Source organism: Tupaia chinensis, unplaced genomic scaffold (assembly GCF_000334495.1).
Source record: "Tupaia chinensis unplaced genomic scaffold, TupChi_1.0 Scaffold000029_1, whole genome shotgun sequence".
Taxonomy (NCBI): Eukaryota; Metazoa; Chordata; class Mammalia; order Scandentia; family Tupaiidae; genus Tupaia; species Tupaia belangeri.
Genome location: NW_006159459.1, coordinates 1,818,405 through 1,845,574, shown reverse-complemented (window position 1 = coordinate 1,845,574; position 27,170 = coordinate 1,818,405). Strand labels below are relative to the sequence as shown.

The following is a 27,170-nucleotide window of genomic DNA, read 5'->3' as shown; positions in this document are numbered from 1 at the left end:
ACTCAAACAGCTAAAGGAAACCATGAAGAGAGAAATAAAAGAAACTAGGAGAATGATACATAATTAGACAGAGAATATCAATAGACTTTCAAAAAGGAACTAAACAGAAATTCTTGGGCTAAAAATATAGTCCAATGTTATGAAAAATGTATTACAGGGTTTTTAAAGAAGATTTGAGCAGACAGAGAAAGAATCAGTTCACGTGAAAATAAGTCAAAATAGCAATCCTGCCCAAATTAATCTACAAATTTAATGCAATCTCAATAAAATTACCAGAGATATTCTTCACATATTTAGAAAAAACAATCACATAATTTGTCTGCAATCATAAAAGACCTCGTACTGCTAAAGTAATACTGCACAAGAAGAGTGGAATAGGAGGCACCTCATTCCCTGTCTCCAAAATATATTACAAGGCTGTGATAATCAAAACAGCAAGGTATTGGCACAAAAACAGGCATATAGACCAATGGAACAGAATAGAGACCCCAGAAATAAACTCCCAAACACACCGGGTGTGGTGGCGCCCACCCTATGGCCAAATACACAGCCAACTGATTTTTGACAAAGTGTACCAGTCAATCCAGTGGGGAAAAGAAAATGTCTTTAGCAAATGGTGCTGGAAAAACCAGCATCATCCACCTGCAGAAAGATGAAATTAGACCCCTATTTGCCACCATTAACATAAATCAACCCAAAATGGATCAAAAATCTAAACCTAAGGCCTCTAACTATAAAATTGATAGTCGATAATGCTGGGAAACTCCAGGAGACATCAGAGCAGGCAAAGATTTCTTAAATAAGACCCCTAAAGAATAGGCAATAATCCCCAAAACAGACCAGTGGGACGGCATCAGGTTAAAAAGCTTCTGCTCAGCAAAATAAATGATAATTAAAGTAAATTGGCAACCTTCAGAATGGGAGAATATATTTGCAAACTATGCCTCAGATAAGGGACTGATTAACAGAATATACAAGGAACTCAAGTAGCTTACCTGAAAAAAAAGTGATCAACCCAATTGAAAGATAGACAAATATGCTGAACAGACAACTCTTTATAAAAGACATACAAACAACCAAGAAGCATATGAAAAAATACTCAACACCTCTATCGTAAGGAAGATACAAATTAAAACCACAATAAGATACCACCTAACCTCAGAATGGCTAAGATTAAAAAAAAATTAATGATAAGTGCTGGTGAGGCTGTGGTGAAAAGGGAACTCTCCTACACTGTTGGTTAGAATATAAATTAATACAGCCACTGTGGAGAACCATATGAGTTTCCTCAAAGATCTACAAATAGAACTACCATATGATCCAGCAATCCCACTCCTAGGTACCTTCTGAAAAGATCGGAATATACTCAGCAATGTATTTGTACATCCATGTTTATTGCAACCTTGTTCACTATTACCAAGACATGGAAGCAACCCAAATGTCCACAAATAGATGAATGGATCTAAAAAGCATGGCACATATATACTATGGAATACTACTTAGCCATAAAAAATGAGACTGTGGCATTTGTTAGAAAGTGGATAAATATGGAAAATTTACTGCTAAGTGAAGTAAGCCAGACTATGAAAGAGAGTCATTGTATGTACCCACTTAATATGTACCAAGTAGCCCACACTCTACAGCAGAAAGTGAAAGACTGGCAGATATAAAAGCATGGAGAACAATTGTGGATACTAGAGACAGTGTGGGAAGAGGATGAGAAATAGGGGAGGATGAGAGGAAGGGAATCAAGGGGAAAAGAAAGAAGCAAAACATTTAAGGGGCACAAAATGGAAAATTATGTGTTGATGATAACAAATATTATAATATCCTTTTTTTTTTTGAGAGGTTTTTGCTATAGGGCTCATGCGCTCGCCAGACAGACAGAGACAGAGAGACAGAAAGGAGGAAATCACCTCTGAGGGGGGATGGCCACGCCGCAATCCCTTCTCCTCCATTCTCCTCTCAGGATCTTGGGCACGCACGCACACGCGCCTGGCGTGAGTTTAAGCTGCCGGGTCCAGGACGCAAACCATGGTCGACTACATGGGAGTCCAGCGACATAGCCATTACGCTAACTGCTGGTCCCCATATTATAATATCTTTAACTGGACTACTAATCTACAGAGTATTCATGTTGGGAAAATTCACTTCACAAGTTGTAATGATATACAGTGATAGAACGTATAAAAAAAGGAAAGACTTTTCAAACAGTGTCCAAAAACTCAAACTTGATAAGAAGACATCAACCTATACATTCAAGAAGTTCAACACATGCCAAAAAAGATAAATACAAAGAGATCCACACTTAGACTCATTCTTAGATTTTCAAAGGAGAACTGAAATCTCGAAAATAGCAAAGAGAAATATATCACATACAAGGAATCTTCAATAAGGTTTACAGATTTGTCTTCCTGAAACCATAAAGTCTAATAAAGAGCAGGATAAGATATTTAAAGTATTGAAAGAAAACAACTGTCAAACAAAAAACTACATCCAGTCAAACTATCATTCAAAATTAATGAGAAATCGAGGCATTCCCAAGAAAACAAAGCTGAAGGAACCTGTCACTCATAAACATGTCCTACAAGAAATGGACATGCTAAAAGCTTACCAGGTATATCATCTAGACAGTCATTTGAAACTAGACAAAGAAATAAATAACTCTGGTGAGGTTATCACAAATGTATATATAAGAGCCAATATTACTATATTTTTGTTTTGTAATGCCTCTTTCATTTACTTTATAACTTAAAAGGCATAAAAATGATAAATCTATGATAATGTGCATATGATGTATAAACATGTAATCTGTGACAATAACAACACAAGGGGGAGGAATGGAGTTACTAGAGCAGAGTTTTTGTACATTATTAATGCTAAGTTGGTATTCATGCAAATGAAATTAATCAAGACATTCAACAATTATAAACACATATGCACCAGAGTCCCAAAATACATGAAGTAAACACTGGCAAAATTTAAGAGAAAAAGAGACAACTCTACAGCAATAGTTAGACTTTAATACCCTGTGAGCCCAAAGAGACTTAGGAGATATAGATAGAACATTACACTCAACATTATCAAGATACACAATTATTTCAAGTACACATGGAACATTTCCAGAATTAACCATACGTCAGACCACAAAACAAGTCTCAATAAATTTGAAAACACTAAAATCATACAATATATATATATTTTTTTTTTTGAAGAGGTTTTTCACTATAGGGCGCATGTACTAGTCAGACAGACAGAGAGAGACATAGAGACAGAAAACGAGAAATCACCCCCCAGGGGGGTTGGTCACGCCGCAATCCCTTCTCCTCCATTCTCATCTCGGGATCTTGGGCACGCACGCACATGCGCCCAGTGTGAGTTTTAAGTCACCGGGTCCGGGGCATGAACTGTGGTCGACTACGTGGGAGTCCAGAGACATAGCCATTACGCTAACTGCTGATTCCCGATACAACATATTTTCACTAACCACAATGGAATAAGGCTAGAAATCAGTAACAAACTTGCAGAATAAAGAATTCACAAATATATAGAAAGTAGAAAAACATACTGTTAGCCAACAAGTACATGAAAAGATGCTCACGGTCATTAGTCATTAGGGAAACAAAAGTCAAACCACAGAAGATACCACTTTACATCCAAACAAATGATAAAAATAATAGTAAAATGGAAAATAAGTGTGACCAAAGATGAAGAAAAATTAGAAAGAACAGTCATATATTGCTGATGGGAATGTAAATTGATGTAGTCACTATGGAAAAACAGTTTGGGAGTTTTTTAAAAATGTTAAAAGTTTCTTTAAGAAGTTTAATATGACCCAGTAATTCCTCTCCTGTATACATACACATACATATTCAAAATAATTGAAAATAGATATTCAAGCAAAACCTTGTACACAAATATTCAGAGCAATACCACTCGTGGTAGCCAAAAGACAGAAATAACCTAAATATCTATAAATTAGTGAATAGATAAGTAAAATGCGGTATATCCATGCAATGGATTATTAAGTAGCTATATAAAGGAAAGAAGTACTAATAATTGCTACAACATGGATAAACCTTGAAAACATTCTGCTAAGTGAAAGAAACCACTCACAAAACGTCACATATTGTATGATTTCACCAAAATAAAATACATATTGGGTCTTTGGAAAAGTCATGACATATTTTTCTGTTTTTCTATGGAAAAATGCATCATGACTTTTCTGACCCAACATGTCCAGCTGCAGTAACAGCACACCACTCTCAATGCTGGAAGCTATATGGAAGATCAAGTGTTTGGTTCTAGGTTGACCTGTACATGCCCATGACCCTGGTTGGCTGGGAAGGCTGGAGGAAAGATTGTGGCATGAGACCCTGTTGAGGCTGGTTGTTTGTCTGTCTCTTTCTGTCAATAAGCAAATAAACAAACTCATTACAAATTAATAAGTTATTTAAATATACAGAAAAGGCAAATCCATAGCAACAGAAAACTGATTATTGGTTGCTAGGGGCTGGGAGAAATAGGGCATGGAGAGCAACTGTTGAGTGCGCTCAAGATTTCCTTTTAGGATGATAAAGATGTTCTAGAGATGGACAGTGGTGAGGGGCAGCTCTGTGACTTAGTGGCTAAGGGAGCCAAGACCCCACACGCTAACCACGAATCCTGGCCCAGGTGGTGCATGCTAGGCAAACATGCGTGCATGCCCAAATCCAGACAGGATGAATAAGTGGAGAAGAAGGACTGCAGTGCGACATTTCATTGGGGCGGGGTAGGGGGGGTGTTGTCTCTTTTTTTGTCTTTTTCCAGCAAGTGCACATACTCTGAAACAATTTTAAAAGAAATGAAAATATACAGCTGTGATGGCAAGAAAACATTATGAATAAATGGTAAGTTTTATGTTATGTGTAATTTATCACAATAAAAAAAATAGTGCAGGAAGCAGAGAAAGAGAAGCAGTGTTCAGAAAGAAAAGAAGAAACCATAAGAGAAATTGTTACCATGTAGTCTTAGAAAGAGAGAGAAAAACAGAGAGATAAAGTCTGGTGCCTGGTATATATTTATCTGCTCCTGCTATTTCCAGTTCTTGGATGTCTGGGAAACCTAGGAATCCTCGCAATAAATACCTTTGAGTCAGTTGAAGTCATTGTATTTTGCAATAAAAAGTACCCTACACAATTGTTATCTAGCTATCAGCCTGAACACTCCACCAAAACTGCCCTTGTAAAGATTTATCATTAAGGGCCACCTAAACATCGAATCCAAGGTCATTTTTTCACTCCTTTCTTCATTTTTCCCTTGGAAAGTGTCTTGACATAAGTGCTTCTGAAACTCCTATGTTCTTCCTCTGCTGAGTTTCACGCCTGAGTTCATATACTTTCGCATATTCAAATACTGCTTACATGCTGACAGCTAAAAATCCATACTTTTTTTTTTTTTTTAAGTTGCTAGAGAGTGCATGCACTCAATGGAGAGAGGGAAAGACAGAAAGAGGGAAAGTGAAAAAACCCCCCTTATGGGGGATGGTCACGCTATAATCCCTTCTCCATTTCTCCTTTCGGATTTCAAGCATGCACAAATGCACCCAACATATCTTTCATCCAGCCAGATCTGGGACTCAAACCATACAGCAGGTCATGTGTGATCTAGCTGCCTTAACTACCATGCCACCAGCTGGTCCCAATCCATAATTTTAATACAGGCTTTCTCCTATGATTCAGACCCAAATTTCCAACTACAGTCGTCTCAAAATCAGCATGTTTTCTTATGCAGGCCACCCACTAAACCACCTCCTTCCTCTTAGTTCTCCCTCCTGCCAGTTTAGAAAGGTACAACTAGCAGTGTGGTTTGTAGTAACGTTCCCTTCCCTGCCAACGCTCTTTCCTTCTTAAAAATGTTAAAGCTCAACACATTTGCCACTCTTCTATGCTGTGTTGCCAGTAACTGATGCTTTATTTCTGTTCCATCTGGAAATGTAGTACTGGGAATTCAGGAAATATTATTAGGGAGTTAACCATTATTATTAGAATGAGCAGAACTTACCACACAAAGAAGTAAGTACACTTACAGACACATTCATTCATTCAACCATTTATCAAGTATCTATCTATTGGGTACAAGTACTGCTCCTAGCAGTGGAGACAGTGCTGAACAAGATAGAATAGGTTCCTATGTACCTAAAACTTACATTCTAATGAGAGGACAAGCCAAAACTCAAGGCAAAAACAGGTGTGACAAAGTCTTGTGACAGAAACAAAATGCTGTGATGAGAGCTAACTGGTTGGCTATTTATATAACACTATAATCACAACACTGTGGTCAGAGTCTCTACTTGTTGGCTGCAAATTGGAATCTTTGATTTCACAAAAAATTCACAATATTAAGTTGCTTTTATGGGGACATTTTGACATGATTCATTGACGTGGCCTGATGAACTGACAGACAACTATCTATCTCTGTACAGAATTATATTTCTTCCCTATTAAGAATATGCATCAAATTCTGTATTGAAAATCATTAATTCACAGGACCTACTGTTGTAATGGCTATGTCGTTGGACTCCCATGTAGTCAACCGTGGTTCAAGTCCCAGACCCGGTGGCTTAAAGTCATGCCAGGCGTGTGTGTGTGTGTGTGCATGCGTGCCCAAGATCCCAAGAGGAGAATGGAGGAGAAGGGATTGCAGTTTGCCATCTCCCCTGGGGGCTCATTTCTCACTTTCTTTTTTTTTTTGTCTCTCTCTTTCTGGCAAGTGCATGTGCGCCCCATAGCAAAAACCTCTCAAAAAAAAAAAAAAAAAAAAAAAAAAAAAAAATAATTAACTCAAAAGGTTTTTTTTTTTTTTTTTTTTTTTTCTGGAGAGTGCTTCACTAGCTGAAGAGAACTTCACTAGCTGAAGAGAGAGAGAGACAGAGTGAGAGAGAGGTGAGAAAGCAATTCCTTACGCAGTATGATTGAGTTGTGATTCCTCCTCCTCCATTTCTACTTGGGATTTTGGACATGCACATGCAAGTGCCCGGTATGTTTCTCACACAGTCAGCCATGTGGGATCCAGCTGCCTTAGCTATCACACCACCAGCTGGCCCACAGATTTTATTTTTAAAAAATTCCTGGATCAAATATTTTTAAAATTATATAAAATTTTACTCCAGGTACTTCAGTAGAATTCATTACAGAAATTTTGTGTTTCCAGAGAATCTAAGGAACTAGGAAAGGCATTCCACCTGTTCTCTAATACGAGGAACCTATGTAAAATATCATCTTTCAGATGTTTTATTGCTTAGAAAATGAGCTCTCTTGATAGTACAATAGAACTTCAATGACTACACTTCACTATACATTTTACATGCCGCTTCTGTGTTTACTAGAATTGACCCGATATACAGGCAAGTGTCAGAAACAGGGAGAACTTGTACAATGGAGACTAACACTGAAAATCACAGCACAGCTACAATGCGATAAATCTTCCACATTTAAAAGGACAGAGAAGCAGTGCTGAATAGCATAACTACAATCCCGAAAAATTTCCACTGTATTTGCAGGGAATAGATTCTGACAGCAAGTGCAAAGAGAGGAACTACGGTAACTTTAAGGAATGGAGAAAGTATTTGGCAGTTCCATACACTTTGGGAAAGCTACAGAAAAAGAGTGTGTCCCAAAGCAGTTACTGATTACCTTAACAGAGACCTTTATTTTTGTAAAAAGAATCCAAATCTGCACCACAAGAAAACTCAGTTCTTCTATTACAATGCTTTGTTTTTTAGACAAGTATCTTAGATAAAAAGAAATGCTGGAATGTTATATGGACAATAGATTTGGAACTGAGAAGGTTTAACCACACTTGTTAAAAAGATCCAGATGTTTTACAATCTAGATACGAAGTTGCTATAAATCTCCCTCCAGTTGGCAGCCTAAAAACTTGATATAAATGGCATATCTGAAAATAATGCATTATAACAGAATCTATTATCACACATATTTCAGCTACATGGAGGATCAGATCTCAATGCCACAATGTACATGTGTAACCCTTACAGTAAAAATGTGGCAACAAGGAGGCTAACAGCCAGAGTATGCATATTCTCATCACTAGCATGATGCTGCTTATGTGGTATGGATACACACACACATAAGTATGTATATATATATATGTGTGTGTATTTATGTGTACATATATATGTACATACCACCCCCCCATACACACACATATCTTTTAAGTGTAGATCAACCTACATAAATAAGGTTATTGGGTTTTTGAAAAAGTCATGATGTACTTTTTCTATGCAAAATGCACCATGACTTTTCTGATGACCCAATATATAAATCTATTACTATATGCCAGGTTCTCTGTTCTAGGCATTTAGGATAAAACAGATATTCTTTCTGTGCACAGATGACAGTGCAGTCTAATGGGAAAGATAGATTTTAAATAACTATAAATAATTATATAAATAGTGACACATATGTAAAATACCATAAAATATACAAGAAAGTATCATATACAAAATCTAACCTAATCTAGGAACATTGGAGAAACCTGTCTCCCCACCAATAGAAGACTGTTTAAATCAAGATATTAGGTTATCAGAAAAGTCATGCCATATTTTTCTGTTTTTCTATGCAAAAATACATCATGGCTTTACTGACAACCCAATAGAAAAGATAAGTAGGATTTTTCTAAACAAAGTCCATAGAAAACACAGGCAGAGATAATTAAGACATGGTATACTTGTAGAAATTAAGAGATCTTTAGCCCCCTGCCAAAAACTACTCTACAGATATAATCAAGACGGTTGTTAAAAACCATTGATGTTTCTAGTGTCAGTCAGATACTAAAGTTTGGATGAGTGTTCTCTTTTTAAAAAAAAAACAAAAAACTTCAACATTCATAGTTATCAGAAGCAAAAACATCCTAGGGCCCCTTAGCACCAGGAAGGCCACTAAGCAGGATAGTAGCCAGAAGAAATCTGCTCCTGAGTAGGGAAGGCAATTTAGCAGGGCTGTGGCCCAGGAGCAATGAGACATTGGTTATGGAGCAAATGAGCAAATATATTGATAAAAATGGCAGTTGCGGGAACCAGTAGTTAGTGTAATGGCTATGTCACTGGACTCCCACGTAGTCGACCGCAGTTCGTGTCCCGAACCGGTGGCTTAAAACTCACGCCGGGTGCGTGTGCGTGTGTGCCCAAGATCCCGAGAGGATAATGGAGGGGAAGGGATTGCGGCATGGCCGCACTGGGGGGTGATTTCTCGCTTTCTGTCTCTATGTCTCTCTCTGTCTGTTGGGCGAGCGCACGCGCTCTACAGGGAAAAATCTCTCCAAAAAAAAAAAAAAATGGCAGTTGGGTTTCTAATGTCAGAGGAGGTAGTTACACATATGAAAAGAGAGAAAAGTAGAATGAAGCCTATAGTGACAAATTAGAATTAGAGGTATTGGTGTAAATTCATATTTTTTATTACATATACATACCAATAAGTAGATACAGAAATGAATATAGATAAGAGAGAGAGAATGAGAGAGAGAGAGAGTGTGTGTGTGTGTGTGTACATAAATGTCCTAGCTCTCTCCACTGAAAGTGCCTGGGGATAGTCATTAACCCACCAGCAATAAGATAATTTGTACCTATTCCAGGACTGAGGATAGTACAAGATAAGTCTAGAACATGTTCTCATGCCCCAAAGTAAGAAAATACTCAAAGAATGATGGGTCATGCCAAAAGGAAACAAGAGGCCCAGCTGCTATGGCACAGTGGTAACACAGTACCTTTCAAGGCTGAAACCTACAGGGCCAACTGTGGTTTGGATCCCCAGGTTGGTCTACAAATACATTGAGCAAATGAGCAAGCACCCAGGATCCTGAGGAGCTAAAGGGAAGAGGAAAGGGAATCTTAATGTGACAAGACTCCTCTGACGGCTCTTTCTGTCAATCTCTCACATGTGCTATCAAAAAGAAAAAGTAAAAGGACACAAGAACCAGCTTGAAGAGGATCTTGTTGCTCTAATCTTGAACAATTTGCAGAAAATAATAATAAATACATGAAACAATAAACAAACAAACAAACTAGGAATTTAGAAATCCTTATTATTATGAAGGGACAGGATGGGAGGAGAAAGAGAGAAGAGAGGACACAGAGGAAGCTTATCGCAGAATGCCAACTCTTCCTTTTAGCAGAAGACAACTAAGAAATGTAGATGTGGGGGTTGGTGCAGCAGTGAAACTCGATGGTCTGGGAGGCTGACTCACACCGCAAAGCTCCAGGCCTGGAGACTGTCCTGAGTATGGTGAGCGGTGAGCACGCACACACCTACAATCCAGGGCTGGGGATAAATCGAGACCCTGTTGAGGGTGCTGTCTCTCTTTCTGTCTCTCTCACTTTTTTTTTTTTTTTAGAGGAAACTACAACAGGTTTATTTCATACAATGTTCTTTACACATTTTTCATTTTCTAATTTATACATAATATACAAAGAAGTGAAGATAACATTATTTCATATGAATCAGTAAGAGCCAGGACTTAGACGTACTGGTCCATGAACAATCCATAGCAAAAGGAGACACTCCAGAGTCAAGCCTAAGTGGTTTGGCCCAATTGAATGAACTTATTCTGAAATGTCACTTTTGAATTTTACCAAAATTCCATGCTAACTTACTAATAGATGGAAGTGCGGTGAGCACCAAAAAACTGTCTCTATCATTCTTATTCATGAAAGATACAAATAAATAAACTTTTTAAAAAGTAGATGGAATAACATATTTTTTAAAAAATCACCTTTGGCATATATCAGAGTAAAAATTACTTCAGGCAAGAAATATTAATGGATCTAAAAACTAATGGACAAAAATAGGATACTTACAAAGTTTCAAAATTGTTCTATATCAACCATGGATGATAAAAGGAAAAGAATAATTTCAAAGTAGAGAAACCTGCAAGACATCAATCATCTCATCCAAACGACTTGCCAATGAACATCAGATACCCGCTGATGGACACAGGGAGAGCTCAGGTCCATGTCTGTATACTCTTGCCTAGAGTGACTGGCCTGGCTCTAATATGAGGAATATCAAGCAAACCCAGATTGAAGAACATTCTATAAAATAACTGGCTTCTAGTGGTAAAACACGTTAAGGTCATGAAATCACAGCAAGACTGAGGAACTGTTCCAGATTGAAGGAGACTGAAGAACTAAGACAAAAAAGTATAGAGTAACAGTCTGGATTAGATTATTTTTCTGTTAAAGGCATCACTGAGATTGCCAATGAAGCTTGAATAGTCTCAACGGGAAGGGAATATAGGAGTTTTCTCTTACTATCAGAAAAGCGAGACAGTTTTTACAACTGCATTCGCAACTTTTCTGTAAATTTTTGCAACTTTTCTTTAAGTTTGAATTTTTTAAAACTAAAATCTAAAAAATTTAAAAGAAATTCTAAAATTTAATCAAAATATAAGCAAAATGGTCATTTTTTTTCTGGCAGTGAAATGTAAATTAAAGCAGTCTTAAGGTATTATTTTATACCTGACTGGTTTGTATTATTGTCATCTGTTTATCTATATGTTGGTTTACTTTGTCATATGACATTATAACTAGGAAGAGTTTATTTTTATTCTCTATGTATTGTTATAGAGAGCAACTCATAATCCATACAAGAACTCTATTAAAAGATTCATTTATTTTCTCCATTTCACAGAGGCTAAAAGACTTCGGCAGCTTGCCAGAAGTTATGCAGCCTGCACAGCCAGCAAGTGTTGGAAGTGGGATACTAGCCCAGCCAGTCTAACCACTACGCTTTTAACCTCTGTGACGTATACCAGCTTAAATATTTACAGAGCTGAGGTATTAAAAACTGACTCAATCTCTTCAAAGAGGAATGAGGCCATGCCATCTCTGTAGTACCAAATTATCAGACTTTTGCCCACAAATAAATTGCTGAGAATTTATCCTACAGAAAGCTTTCTGTAGCAGGAGACAGCTCTGTGCATAGAGACATTTACTACAGTAGAAACTTTATAAAATGACCAACAGTGAAATGATTACATTAATCACCATTCGTCAACTTATAAAATATTCTACAGTCATTTAAAAATGATAATATGGAAGGCCAGCTTCATAGTGCAGTGGTTAAGTGCAGTGTATTGAGAGCCAGATCCCACATGGCTGACCTTAGCTTGATTCCTGACCCCAGTGCTTGAAAAACATGCCAGGCATGTCCATATGGATGCCTAGGATCCTGATGGGATGGAGAAATGAAAAAGGTTTGTGGTGTGACCATGCCTGGTGGGGATACCCTCTCCCTGTTCCTCTCTGGCCAGTGCACACATCCAATGGAATTTTTGAAAATGGTAATTGTGATGATACATAGAAAACAGTGAAATGTTTATCATAGTAAATTTAAAAATGCAAAGTACATGAATTCTTGGAAATGTGGAAAAGTTGTGTGCACATAAGGGCAACAACTAAAAAGTAACGTCCCAGGGACCAATGGGTGGTGTGGTAGTGAAGGTGCTGGATTACCCCATGGCCAATTGCGGTTGGAGTCCCAGTCTTGACAGCTTGAAAATCACACCAGGCACGTGTGTGTGCATGTCCAAAATCTCAGGAAGAGGATGAAGAAGAGACTGTGGCATGTGATTTCTCCCTCTCCATCTCTGTTACTGTCTCTCTCTAGCCAGCGCATATGCCCTATGGCAAAAACCTAAAAAAAAAAAAAAAAAAAAAAAAAAGTAGCATCTCAGAATGATAAAAGCTATAAAGAGTCATAGGATAATTGGTGACTTTTCTTCTTCTAAATATTTTAATAATGTTTACAATAAAAATAAAACCTGTCCTACTGTCTAGAAAGTGATACCTTAGGATTCTTCTTATACTTTAAGCTTCCTTCTGAAGGAGATAGGTGATAACTTTGTCCATTTACATGGAAAATTTTTTTTAAAAAACTCAGCTAATAATACAACACGATTTTTATGATCCAATTTCTTTTTCTTTTTTTTTTTTTTTTGCTATAGAGTGTGTGTGCTTGCCAGAAAGACAGAAAGTGAGAAATCACACACCCCCAGGGAAGATGGCCACACCACAATCCCTTCTCCTCCATTCTCCCTTCAGGATTTTGGGTACATGCACAAACGTGCCCAGCATGAGTTTAAGACACTGGGTCTGGGACTTGAACCGTGGTCCACTAGCAACATGGCCATTATACCAACTACTGGTCCCAATGACCCAATATATTATAACAAATGCATCTAGAAGGAGATAGTCTAGAGTACTTATAGTGGCATGTTGTACATAGTGATAGAATATTATATTATTTGCTTATTTATATCATTTTTTAACTTAGTATCATACACAGGCACAGTCAATCCTCCATATCCATGGATTCAATGAACCACAGATAGAAAATGTTACATTATTGCTGATGTATATAATGTTGCTCACCCTATGTCTCATCCGTACTGGACACTGCAGCCTTTTTTTCTTTTTTTTATTTTGAGAGGTGCTTGCTATAGGGTGCCTATGTTTTTGCTATGGCGCATGTGTGCTCGGCAGAAAGACAGAGAGAGACAGAGAGATAGAAAGCGAGAAATCACCCGCCAGGGGGATTGGTCACGCCACAATCCCTTCTTCTCTATTCTCTTCTTGGGATCTTGGGCATGCACGTGCCTCCCGGCATGAGTTAGAGCCACTGGGTTCAGGACTCAAACCACAGTCTACTAGGGAGTTCAGTGATGTAGTCATTACACCATCTGCTGGTCCCATTACAGCCTTTTATTCTTGTCCTTATCCCCTAAACAATATAATATAGCAATTATTTACACACAGAATTTACATTGTCTCAGGTATTTAAGTAATCTGGAGATGATTAAAATAATATGGTGAGGATATACATGGCTTTAGCAAATACTGTGCCATTTTATATAAGGGTTTTGGGGGCCCATGACCTTCAGGGGATTCTAGAACCAATCCTCAGCGGATACTGAGGGAGGCTTGTAGTCATTTCTAATAACACCCTTTAAAGGGTTATATTGGCAAAGCATTACTAAATTAAAATTATTCAAAAATGGCATATATTCTTGGTAACGAATGTTTTTATCAGAAAATAGGACAACTTTCTCATACCATGCATTCTGTACTTAGAGTTCACTAACTGTCCCTTTGGCTACAATTCTTTCCAACAATTATATCTCATGCTAATAAGTGTGAAAATAACTGAGCATGTATCTGCCTATACTTTGTGCAAAAGCCACTGACCTATAAATGCATATCAAGAAGGAAATATCATCCATAATGACTGTTTTGCATGGATTTAAATAGTCTTTCTTCAGATACTACTACTTAACTGTGAACTTCAAAGTCTAACAGAAAAACACAAACTTAAAAAGTGTAGTCAAATTCCCCAGGAACAAAATGGTAACAAAAATAATCCTATTACTTTGTACCTAATGTTAACATCAGAAAGAAATGATTACCTGTACTGCATACTTTAACTTTATTTGAACTGTTTTATATAGCACGGATAAAACCTTGATGACATCTGAACATATGAACTTGACAGAACACAGAGATCAGCAAAAAAGAATAAATGAGTAGGAAAGGAGCAAAAATAACAACAGTCACAAAGTAAAGCCCTTTTAGGAGTGAAATAATTCCATGATAGAAAGAATCAGATAATGTGCAAACATTTTTAAGCCTAGCATGGTCAAGAAATGTCCATAGGAATAGATAATGATAATGACAAAAGGTTAAGCAATAGTCTGTCTGGTCGAAGCCCAAGGTTATCAGAAAAGAGACTGTCACATGGTATAGAAAAAAACAAAGAAAGAGAAACAAAAGCAGACATGAGCTGGTCTTTAAAAACTGAAGAATTCCATTTATTTGATCTGGTTTTAAAATATAGGTCTGTCTGAAGGAATGGATATTTTAAAATATTATAAGAGATCAATGAACATCTCACATGTTCTTACACATCAGTATTAAAGTGAGTATTCAAAACGAAAAAGGCCTTAAACATCAGAAAGCAGATTACTCACTTCACTATCTCAAATTTGATTGGCTAAAATTGAGATCACAATGCCCAATGTCATCCTGGCATAACGTAGATCAGGGATAACCCACCATATTTTTTTTCTTCTCGCAAGTCTTTAAAGTTAAAAATATAGCACACGGAGGCAAAGAAACGGGGCTCTCCTTAAAGCTTTTTGTCTTCTGCCCATGCCAAGCATGATTTTTATTCTCTAAAACCACTTCTTCTTCAAAAGAGTTCACCAAAGTTGTCATCCTTCCTATCAGCAGTCCCACTGTGCTCTGGTGAGTGACACCCAGACATTTAAACTCAAAAGCTGCTTCAGAAGAGAGTTATTAAAATTCAAATGAGCTGGGCATATTGAAGAAGAAAACACTCGTTTGCATGCACACCTCCGCATTTGGCCATCCCATTTAGCCCCATAGAGCAGAGTCTGGTTTTGTTTTTGTAAATGGGCTTTGGAGGCGGAGGTCAGCCTCCCACGGCCCCCACTCCTCTGGGGTCATCATTAGTAATGTGCAAGACTGAATAGATTTTTCCCCTGAATCTAGTCAGTAAACCTGACAAGAAGGCAGCCCTCTCCCACAACCTGAAAATGCCAAAAATCTGACTGGTAATATGGCATTTTTTAATACTTCATTTATTTGTTTTGAAACAGCTTTCATAAGACTGCACATAACAATGCTGATTGCAGTTACACCTGATTTTTCAGTCTCAGAGCTGAATATTTCCTGTCATGCTGTGATTGCACCATCATAAAATGTTATTTTAACCAAGAATTTCCCATAAGTTTTAGAGAAAATTCACTACTGCCAAGACATATGCATCTGGGGAGCCAAAATGATATTTTAGTCACTATTAAAAAAGTCTATTTTTCTTTGGACCATAAGAATTTTTAAAAATTTCATTTCTCATGGAAATAGCTCACATTATCAATATTTTTAAGTTTTATAAGAGATCAATGAACAAGCAATCTAAAAAAATAGAGTAAAAATTTATATTTCTAGTATTATTCTGGCCATGGAAACTTTAGGTGCTCATTTAGTAAGAATTCAATTTCTTACTAATGAAAACATCTCTATTTTGATATCCAGTTTAAAGAGACAATTTATGGCAATATGGACAATGAAATAATTGCATATTCTATGTAATAGTCAATGTTTATTACAAATAAATCATGTACAGTGATATAAACATATGTCAATTCTTACTGAGGACTAAAAAAAGCAAAATATGTAACTCTTAGCCCTGGGATAACAGTACAGATTCTAGAACTCCAGAAACTAAAGGAATTTATCTCTAGGCTATGCAAATAATTCATAATCTGGAAGTTCCAGAGATTACTGCACTCAGTGAGAAATCAGACAGCATGAGCTTAACTTTTTTCCCAATGAAAATATTTTATTCTTCCATGACTTTCAATCATTCAAATTGCTTCCTCCAAATTTCTAGTTTTTTGTTTTAATTTGTTTAGGAACTTTTTTGTTTTTCTCTCTCTAAAACTAGGATAGTCTTGCTACCATACAGTGACTGGTTTTGCCCAGACCTGGCAAGTACAAGAAGAATAAAATCAGCAAATATCATTGAAAGAATTCTACATTAATAGAGCTGGTTCCTGAGCATGATATGTCCAGTTCTGATCCATTCTAGTCCTCACAGTTCTGAAAAGTATATGGGTATAGCTGAAGAGCACTTAGCCAATAACCTCACTTGGCATTGTTCTGGCTCTAGTTAAAAATAAAAGGTGCTCAATCTCTGTCTTCAAGTTGTTTTTGCTCTAATGTGTGTGGCATCAACACAGTCACAACAGGACAGAGGTGTCAGATAGAAAGAACACAGACTAAAAACAAGAAATAGAGTCAGGGGTTCCAACGACACGGAGTGCCCACGTAAACTATAGGGAGAAGATCTAGTTCCAAGATGGGTCCTGGGATGCGAAGCGCACCCACGTGTATGTTTTCTTTTCAGATCAAACTGCTTGAAAAGTAATGTGCATTTATACTTTAGATGTGTCCAAACAGAAGATTAAGATAATCACAGAGCCACCCGATATTAGAGACAGTGATTCTAAGAGACAACACAGGATGTATGTATAGGGACCAATTACCGCAGCTAGCCTCTTGGTCCTCGCTATTGCAAAAGTGGTTTAAGGAAGAAAATATTGGTCCCTTTGGGTTTGTACTGTTTAATTCTACCGGGGCATACAAACTTGTTTAACATGTAGAAAGAATGAGAAAGTTTAAGAAATGTGCTCACTTGCCTTTTTTTCCTCCCGTAATGAAGAAGCCAATGGCTGCTCTAATAAAACTGCTTTCAGGCAAATAGCTGTAGTCAGTAGGAACTGTGGAGACAGAAAATGATCAAATTAACCAGTGAACTTGGCAGGACTAATGAAGGAAAGATAATGATCTCATGCTGCCATATCAACCTAGAGACAAGTGGAGATGTTTATGCCATTAATCTCAGCACAATACTCTGGCTGCAACTAATTCTATTAGACTAAGTGACTGGCCTTGAAGTAATCATTTAAGCTATGCAAGCAAATCTAAAACGGTGGCAAACCTAGTAGAAGCTGAAAAAAATCAACTGAGGATGAATACTTGACTAAAGTGGTTTAAAAAAAAAATTCTTTCCACATCGTCACATTAATGAGCCCCAATCCTGTGACCTCCTCTGGGTCACTAAGGAGTCTGTTGAGTTTCCAGGCTGAGATGGCCATTGTAGAAACTATTCAGGATGTGCTGAATCAGATATATGAACATGAGAATTCAACAACCATTATTCATAGCACCAGTCTCTCACCTAAGGTGGACACCTCTCAGTGACCAAATGTGCAAATAACCAGATGTAGCAGTTGACCGGGAATGGTGAAGCAGTGACATTTATGCTAGTTGAGTCCTGAGAGTCTCCTAAATCCTTTTCCTCTCATTCACCCATAATTGTTTCATGAGGTGATTTTTACTGCAATAAATGGCTCAATTGGAAAATTCCAACAGGAACTAATAGCTGTACTTTTCCAGTTATACAATGATTTTATTCAGAAGAACTTGGGTGTAAGATGATTCACTGCTATCTGATTTGAGTACATGTGAGCCAGACTAAGAACCCCATAAAATTAACAATTAGAAATCTACATGAAAAAGCAAAAATCCAATGTATATATGCTATTTTACCAGGACACTCACTGTGAGAGCCCTGCCCTTCAAAATTAGAATTACCAAGGGTTTCCAAAATGCCTGTTTCTTTTTTGTTCTCATTTTAATAAGACAACTTCTAGCTGTCTAAAGTTTATTATGTTGGGAAGCCTGTGGACCCAGGTCCTATTTCTATAGCTACACAGTGACTGAAATCAAGGGAAACAGTAATTACAGTGGTCGATGTTAATAGTAATGTTGTCAGTAGACTACCTGTCAGTGGGTATGAATAACTAGCTTTTAATGAGGAATCTTTGGTACCTAAGCCTCTCTGGCCCAGGTTCAAGATAGCCAGTGGGTCAAAAATCTAAAGAGCAAGGAACAGATGGATTAGTAGTGATGCTTTCCCCAGAAAAATCTCCAAGTACAAACATAAACATTAACCCTGTGGGGACTGCAAATTTTTATTGCTTTAAAACAGGAAAAAACCCTGTTTTATAAGACCTAGAATTCCAATTCCCAGGCTACGGAGTTATACATCTTTACATGTACTTACCCCAGTAACTTTTCAAAACCAGAGGGCGGAACAATTCCAGCCATATATAACAAGACTTTTTTTTTTTTTTTTTTTAATTTGCTAGAGAGCACACATGCTTGCCAGGGACAGGAAAGGGAAAGTGAGAAAGTATCCCCAAGGGGAAATGACCATAATACAGTCCCTTCTCTTCCATTCTCCTCTTCGTATTTGGGGCATGCATGCACACATGCCCAATGTTTCTCAAGCTGCCAGGTCTGGGACTCAAACCATGCACTTGGCCAGGTGGAATCCAGCTTCCTTAACCACTATGCCACCAGCTGGTTCCTGAAGAGACTTAACTATTATACGAACTACCATTACATCTAAAAAATAAAAACACATCTGTTCCAAGATTCAAGGACCTGGTATCTAGTTTTTAGACTTTCATTAAACTAACTCTGAATGTAAGTTATATAATCTTTCTGAGCCTGATTCTGAATTTGTAGTATATTGTGTTTAGGGATCAGACAGCAATGTAGCAGCAGTGCAATGCTCTGCAAAGCTGACCCACATAGGAAGGTTCTGTGTTCAGGCACCTCCGTAAACATACCGGGTGTGCCAAAGCTGGGAGTGGTGTTCAGTGTGAACACCTGTTGCAGCTGCTTCTCTCTGTCTCTCTTTCTTGCTCAAGAAAGAGAGAAATTTTATAAAAGTTTCTATATATCGGGGTTAGACTGTGTCTAAACTTCTTTCTATAGGAGGCAGAGAAGATGAATGAAAATAGCATGGTCTTTGGAGGTCAACAGACATGAGTTCAAACCACGTGACCACTGCTTATTGCCACATGACCCTGGGTAAGTAGGGAAGCCTCATTTTCCCATTTCTCTCTGATATAAAATAGGATGTAATACTCACCATGCAGGGTTGTTGGGAAAATTAATGCTCTCAAATGTATAGGTATAGAGCCCTTCATCAGCATTTCCTCTCCAACTTAGTATTTTAGGATGCTAATCTTACCAGAGGTTCTGCTTTGATTTGAGGATAGAGTAGACAAATGAAGATGTCCTAGAAGCCAAATTGCATTTGTCTGAAGACCAATTACCCCTGAGATACTGATGACCTATGGATGAAAATGTAACAGCTTAATGACAGGACAAAATCCAAGTTCCACGCAGAAAAAGGCCACTCACATAAAGTTATTAATTATTTATGAAGTGGTAGCTTGTCTGATGGGAAGTTCTATGCCACTAGTAAGAGCATGTGTCTATTTTACTATATCTGGCTCATATAGGTGCTCAACATGTGTTTGCTCAAGTAATCAATAAATTAGTCAACCAATTAATTAATTATAACAAAGTTTATTGGTTTTCTCAGATTTTGCTGACAAAACATTGGACTCAAAGATATTTTCAAAAACAGTAAAAGAAAATCCAAAAAGTTGAAAAGAGGTGATAATTACTTAAAACTAAAAAAGGAAGGAGATAATACTTTGTTTTCTTTAAATATTATTCTATTATTTGCTTTATCATTCATAGTAAGCATTTTTAAATAATAGTTTTTATTTATAGATCGTTCTCCCAAATTATAGAAACTTAAATTTCAGTGGAATTTTTTTTGAGCATATTAGTACATGTAAAAGACTTTTTTCTGTGCAGAGATTTGTTTCCTTTTAAAAGCATGAATTACTAAAACTGCTTTATGTGATAGATATTATAACCAGCTATGCTTTACAAGCTGGAAAATAAATATGCTAAATGAAAAAAAAAGAAGATAGAAAGTTCTATCCAGAATAAGACTACCAACTAATGCAAACAATAAGAATCCTTCCAAACAGAAGCAGTTGCTTCAGGTTTGAAGGGCCATCAGTGATATTTCCTCAACTTCTTTCACTCTGTACTTTCACATTTCATACAATGAATATTTTAAAATGAAAATTGTAAAAGATAAAATCATTACTTATCAAATGAATATGTTTATACTTTAGCCAAGATGAACAATGATGATTTTCCCAAATCTTTTTATCAGAGACATCTGAACTAGTGCCCTCTTGACCACTAGATACCTACCATTCCCTTTGATCACCTTCCATTTCTCCTTGTTCTCGGGGCCTGACATAACTTGCAGGATCAGGTTTTAATTTTTAAGGAAAGCTAATGCTAACCTACGTTAACTCAAAAATGCCAACTTTCTTTTATACCAGCAGTAGTGTATATTTGTCAGTAAACACAGGACCATATATAAGTCCCACATGTCCCCTGAACTTAGCATAAATAACCAGACTTCCTAGTTTTCTATGTAAAACATTTTAAATTACATAATAGGAAAAAAAGGGAGGGGGGATACATGTTTCCCACTGAAGGATTTTAAATTCCTCTTCTCACCTGAGTTAAGGTTCTAATGACTTCATTAAGTCTGCCTTGAAAATGAGAGGTCTGGAGGGCTTCTGACTTCAACTGAAAGAATAAGGAGAAATAACCATCCCCTCCAAAATACGGTAAATAGTTATATTCCCAGTGTATGAGCTATCATCTTCCAAACTGTGTAATTTACATTATGTCCTATATTTCAAACAATTAAGGTATGAGCTCGTCAAGAGCAGGACCCATACTTCATTTATCATTGATTTCTTAGCATCTGTTCAGTGTGGCATGTAACTCAATAAACTTTTCTTATATGAACAGAGGTGCTCGTTGAGAATTATTTATAAAGTTACACATAAAAACATCCACTGTGGAAACATTATGAACCGAAGGAACAATTATATAGATATACATTTAAATATTAGAGATGTAAAATCAAGTTCCTTTTGAATGACTTTTGAAATTTTTTATCATTCAATCATTCTTCTCAAGCAAGAATATTTATGGGAAATACCCAAATTGACCAGGCTTAATTCCTACAAACCAAATAAAACAAGAAACAAATCTTTATAGAAAGAATTCTTGGCCAAGAGCAACTTTTCATATAGTGAGGCACTAAAAAACCCAGAGCCATGAGTGGGTATTCTTCTGTCCATAGCATACTAAGATGTTGAGTATTCTCCTGTGATGGCTACGTAGATGCTTAGATTTCCCCCATTCAATGGATATTCCTTCCTTTACCTGAATTATATCCCCTTCAGAGCCTACCAAGGCCACCATGCCATGAAGAGCTGCCAGACAAAGCATTGTGGGAGTGCCCTAAAAACAAAATAATAGAATAGGTCAAGAGGAAATGGTCCTGAAATTCGAATTCTATAAAACTTACTATAGCAGAGAAAAGTATTGATAAATGATTAAAATGGTATTAAATTTGTAGATTCAACATAACCCATTTAATCGAATATAAAATGGCAGCAATCTAAAGTAAAATAACAAATTAAGGTTGTTAGGTCAAAGGTAGCTTCAAGTTGTTTTTATTTTTCAAAAAATAAACAACATTGTTTTAAAATTGAAATACTGACAAAATAGGAGCTGAACAGTGGTGCAGGGATAGAATGTGATGCTCTGTGAGGCTGAACTATGTGGAAAGGTTCAAGGTTTCTATCTATATCGAGAGAATTCTCTAGTGTGCCAGGCACATGTATATATGCCCATGATTCAGGGCTGGCAGGCAGTGGAGGTAGACTATGGCATTGAAACACAGTTAAGTTTTTTCTTTTTTCTCTCTTGCTCATGTAAGAAATAATAAATAAAATTTAAAAACAAAAGAATAAGAGGCCAGCAGATGGCAGAGTGGTTATGTCACTAGATTCCCTCATGGTTGAGCGTGGTTTGAGACCCCCAACCCAGTGGCTTGATACTCATGCTGGGCATGTGTGTGTGAATACGTAAGATCCCAAGAATGGAAGAGAAGGGATTGTGGCATGGCCATCCCCTCTGAGGGGTGATTTCTCATTTTCCCTCTCACTATCTCTGTCTCTCTCTCTCTCCCCCCAGCAAGCATACATGCCATAAGACAATTCAAAGGAAAAAAAAAATAAACAACAAAACATTAACAAAATAGCCAGTTTACAAAAGCTATGATGGTTGATAGGACACATTATTTATAAGGGATTAAAAGTATATGTGTTTCTTTCATTTGAAATTGCCTGTCCTTTTATTGTTAAACTATATATCTTGGCAGCTCCTATATATGGTCCAATAGTGTGGTTCTTTTTCCTTTATAAAATATAAAATAGCATACAGGGGTAACCTCTACCTCTGCCAGAACGGTTCTGATCCAGGCAGGGAGGAGTTTGTTGCCCAAGTCTTCAGCTTTTCCATGTCCACACACAGACAAACCATGAACGATGTTTCCTAGTGCCAGGGCAAAACCTGAAGTCTGGTATAAATAAAAATAGGATAAAAAAAGAAAAGAAAAAAGACAGATTAGGAATGATTATAAGTAGCAACATAACATTTCTAAGGGCTCTCTTTCCTACAGACAAGTTCTATTGGTCAACCAAAACTCAGAGATTTACAGATTGCTTTTATAAATCTACATTTTGGTTTGCAACAGAAACTGTGGAGTTTAATTGCAAGAAATTCATCAGTGAGTAATTCATTTTAGAAAAATAATAATTGCACCATTGAGCAACTTAGCTCCAATGCAAATTCTCAGACGGGCTTAGGGTAAAATACCAATCCAGCTCATACAAGGTTAGTCAGCTTCAAACAAGAAGATAAACAAACCATCCCCTAAAGACTTTACCACAGTATATAAAAACTTCTACATTTTGGTTTTATAAAACTTATTCTGAATGTAAGTAAGGAAGCATATAACCACAAAATAGTAATAATTATAAGTTTAAAACTGGCAAATCCTGTGATAACCCACCCAGAATTAAGATTTTGGAAAAACCTTTTTAAAAAATTCCAAATGAGAAACTTCCATGTGTAATCAAAGGGAATTTTTTCAATTGTTTTTCTTGTGGCAAATACACATAAAATTTATCATCTTAAGGGACCAGCAATTGCTGGACTCCCGTGTAGTAGATCGTGACTCGAGTCCTGGATCTGGGGGGTTAAACTCACACCGGGCGTGTGTGCGTGCATGCCCAAGATTCCGAGAGGAGAATGGAGGAGAAGGGATTGTGGCATGGCCATCCCCTCCCTTGGGGGGAGGTTGGTGATTTCTCACTTTCTGTCTCTCTGTCTCTATCTTCCTGGCAAACGCATGCACCCTATAACAAAAACCCCTCCAAAAATAAATAAATTTACCATCTTAACATGAATACCAGTTCAGTGAAACTAAATATATTCATATGGTCATGTAACTAAATATATCCATAAGGTCATTATCCTATTTTTATTTATACCACTGTCAACCTCTAGAATTCTCATTTTGAAAAACCAAAGTTCTATACCCATTAAACAATAATTTCCATTCTTCCCTCCCCACTACCCCTAGAAATCACCATTCTACTTTCTGTCCTTGTGTTTCTGGCTACTCCAGGTAACTCATGTAAGTGTAATCACACAGTATTTGCATTTTTGTGATCAGCTGCTTTCACATAGCATAATATCCTCAGAGTTCATCCATGTGGCAACACATGTCAGAAATTCCTTCATTTTTAAGACTGAATACTATTTCAGAAGGAACACTGTAAGGGTATTTAACTTAATTTAATTTACAGGAATTTTACAGGAATTTAAAGGTTCCTCTGCATATTCCATCAAGAGCAGCAATGTTCTGCCTGAATGCTGATGAAGCTGATGAAGTGTGACGTTATTGGGGTCCTCTATGCAGTCATGTCTTCACAAATTTGTGTCTCTAGCCTTACATTACTCTCATGTTTCCTAGCCATATATCCTAAAATTTTATAAATATAGACTAGTTCAAAAGAGAGAAAAGCTTACCAACACTCTCTCAGACCAAAACAGAAAAACAAAAGACAAAAATGAATGTTACAGAAGGACGCAGGGAAAAAGAAGAGAAAAAACATTTGCAACTGTTGGCTATCATGAAAGAAGAGAGCAGTTAGAAGTCCCTCCATTCTACACACAAAAAATATCCTGCTAGACTCTAATTCAGAGTAAGTCAAAAGCAGGACTTAGCAGCAGCATGAAACCCGCAGAGAGAAATAACCAGGGCATGCATTCCAACCTGCTTGTTGTTCTCTACTAACAGCTGAAGCTTGTTCATAATATCCTCGGCCTCCACAGACTCAATGATTCCAGCACCGAACGCTGAGGTACACACACAGCTCAGGGTGTAGGCAAGGACCTGAGAAAAAAATACAGCAGGAAAACATTTCCTCCTTAGGCAAAATAAAAGAACATGGCTTGGCTGACAGAAATACTCTGTCAGACTTCTCTCTCAGAATAAGTATTGGAGGCAAATGCATTTACCACACTATTGGGCACTATTTTGGTGTGTAAGGTATTATAACAATGTCAGGATGGGTATCATTATTCCTACTTCATCTCATTATATTATTACGTATCATTATTCCTGCTTTGTAGATAAGGACTTGGAGGCTTAATCACACATAGCTTGCAAAGGACAGAGGTTGGATTCAAACCCAGTTCTTCAGACTGTAACTCTGAGTTTACTCATCACATCATGCCAGCACATAGCACCTACCAACGGCTATAGGAAAGAGATTTTCTTTATCAGTGAATGCTCCTAATCGCCATGTACTCCCATTCAAGGTCAAACAGGAGAGGAAATTCAAAGAAGTGAAAGTATGTCAAAATTCTCTTGGAGGGGCTGGACAGTGGCACAGCAGTAAAATGACACTCTGCAAGGCTGATCCACATGGGATGGTTCTGGGTAAGCATCTGAGACCTCCTGAGTATATGGGATACACATGTGCCTATGATCTGGGATTAGTTCAAACTGGGAGTGTACTGTAATGTCAAGACCTGTATGTGTGAGGGGGGTGGGGGACATGATGCTGTCTGTCTCTTCCTCTCTCTCTTGCTCATGGAATAAACAAACAAATAACCTTAAAGAAAAAGAATCTTAGGAATGGAGACAATACCATTTACTGGCAAAGTAACTTTGAGCAAGTCACTCAATTGATTTGAGTCCCAATTTTTGCAAATCAAAATGAATCATCCTCTTCTAGTTACCTCATGCTTTCATGATAAAAACCCTCCCTTATAAGGATACTGTGAAGACAAAGTGGAAAATTCAACTTCTGGCACTAGTTGATGCAGCATGAAAAATGTAAGCAGTTTCTAAGGTAGAAATTGGATAATAAAACATCAGAGGGGAGAAAAAATTGCTTGCTTAAGGCCTTTATAAATCAAAACATCAAGGCAGACAGATGCATCAGTTATAAAAATCCTTGCTTTAATTTATTAATCAAATTGCTCCTTGGCCGTAAGATTTTGTCCTTTTGCTTACAAAAAAAAAAAAAGAAAAAAGAGAGAAAAAAGAGTACTTTAAATCATACTCCACACTGCTTTAAAAATGGAAATGTAGTGCATGTCTTAGAACAAAACATCAACCCTCTGTGCCCCAAAGAAATTCTCCAATTCAACAAGTCTTATTGCTGAAAGCAGAGGAGCTGAGCAGGGAAACACAGTGGCCATTATGTACTCATCAATAGCTCATGGGCAGCCTGGGATAAAATAGAATCTGCTCTAATGAGAGGGAGAATCTGGCCAGGCCACAAGGTCATCCCCTGATTCTCCCAAAAAAGAACACAAGCAGTTCAGCTTCACCTGGGCACAAGAGACAGACATGACACATGCCTTAAACGTTCCATCTAACTAAGGATTACACGGGAAACATGTCACATGGACCCCAATTCTGCATATTTTTGTTCTGAGACAGAAAAACCTTTTCATTAAGTGTGGAAAAGGGAATTTCCTCAATAATTTTTCATGCTAGCTGACATTTTTTTAAAAAATCAAATGCCTTTCGATCTGTAGTTTCTTAAGCTTGTTTCTGGTCTGGCTGTTTTTTAAAAGTTACATTTGGCTTGAGCACAATTCTAAAAAGTCTCCATTTAACCTTCCTCCAGAAATTACAGCCTTTCTTAGAAAGTGCCTGCTAGTGGGCTGACTTGGGTTTTGGTATTCACAGAAGGCTCTTATCTTACATGACACATTTAAGTCTAAGTTGATTTAAAACAGCTGTGCAATTTGAAAACCTTATGATCTAACATCGCATTGTCTGCCACTCAGATTTCCTCTTTATCCCAGTTAAAATTGAGGAAGAATTTAATTTGCAGGGTTACTAAAATATGAGAAGTAAAAAATAAACAGCAACAAGAATACAGAAGACAACAAAAGGAAGAATATGTAACCTCCGTCTCCTACCTCCTGAAAAGTTCTGCTCTGGCTCTCGCTGTCATCGAGGTATGCAGACAGCTTCCGAAGTGATGCTGCCACGTGAACTCGGGACTCCATCTGGTTGCTGTGGCTCATGAGGGACAGAACAAGTCCAACTCCCAATATACAGCCCGTGCTTGGAGGCCAAAAGAGATGCGGTATGAGAACCACGAAAAATCCACATCATTGCTTTTTACTTACCATGGGAGTTTACAATGCTCTGACATCTAAGATGAGATGTTTTGATTGCAATTCTACTGCC

At 37.3% G+C, this 27,170-nt stretch overlaps 1 protein-coding gene across 1 annotated transcript in view; it reads right to left on the bottom strand.

Annotated features, from left to right (window-relative positions):
* Positions 1 to 27,170, bottom strand: part of FOCAD (focadhesin) — a 335,374-nt gene that overhangs the window by 35,814 nt on the left and 272,390 nt on the right. The window contains exons 29-35 of the mRNA XM_006140328.3: positions 26,897 to 27,044; positions 24,729 to 24,848; positions 22,842 to 22,964; positions 21,764 to 21,841; positions 21,044 to 21,115; positions 19,680 to 19,782; positions 17,272 to 17,352 (exon numbers count right to left, since the gene is read on the bottom strand). Coding sequence (XP_006140390.1) covers positions 17,272 to 17,352; positions 19,680 to 19,782; positions 21,044 to 21,115; positions 21,764 to 21,841; positions 22,842 to 22,964; positions 24,729 to 24,848; positions 26,897 to 27,044 — 725 coding nt within the window. The remainder of the gene's footprint in view (positions 1 to 17,271; positions 17,353 to 19,679; positions 19,783 to 21,043; positions 21,116 to 21,763; positions 21,842 to 22,841; positions 22,965 to 24,728; positions 24,849 to 26,896; positions 27,045 to 27,170) is intronic.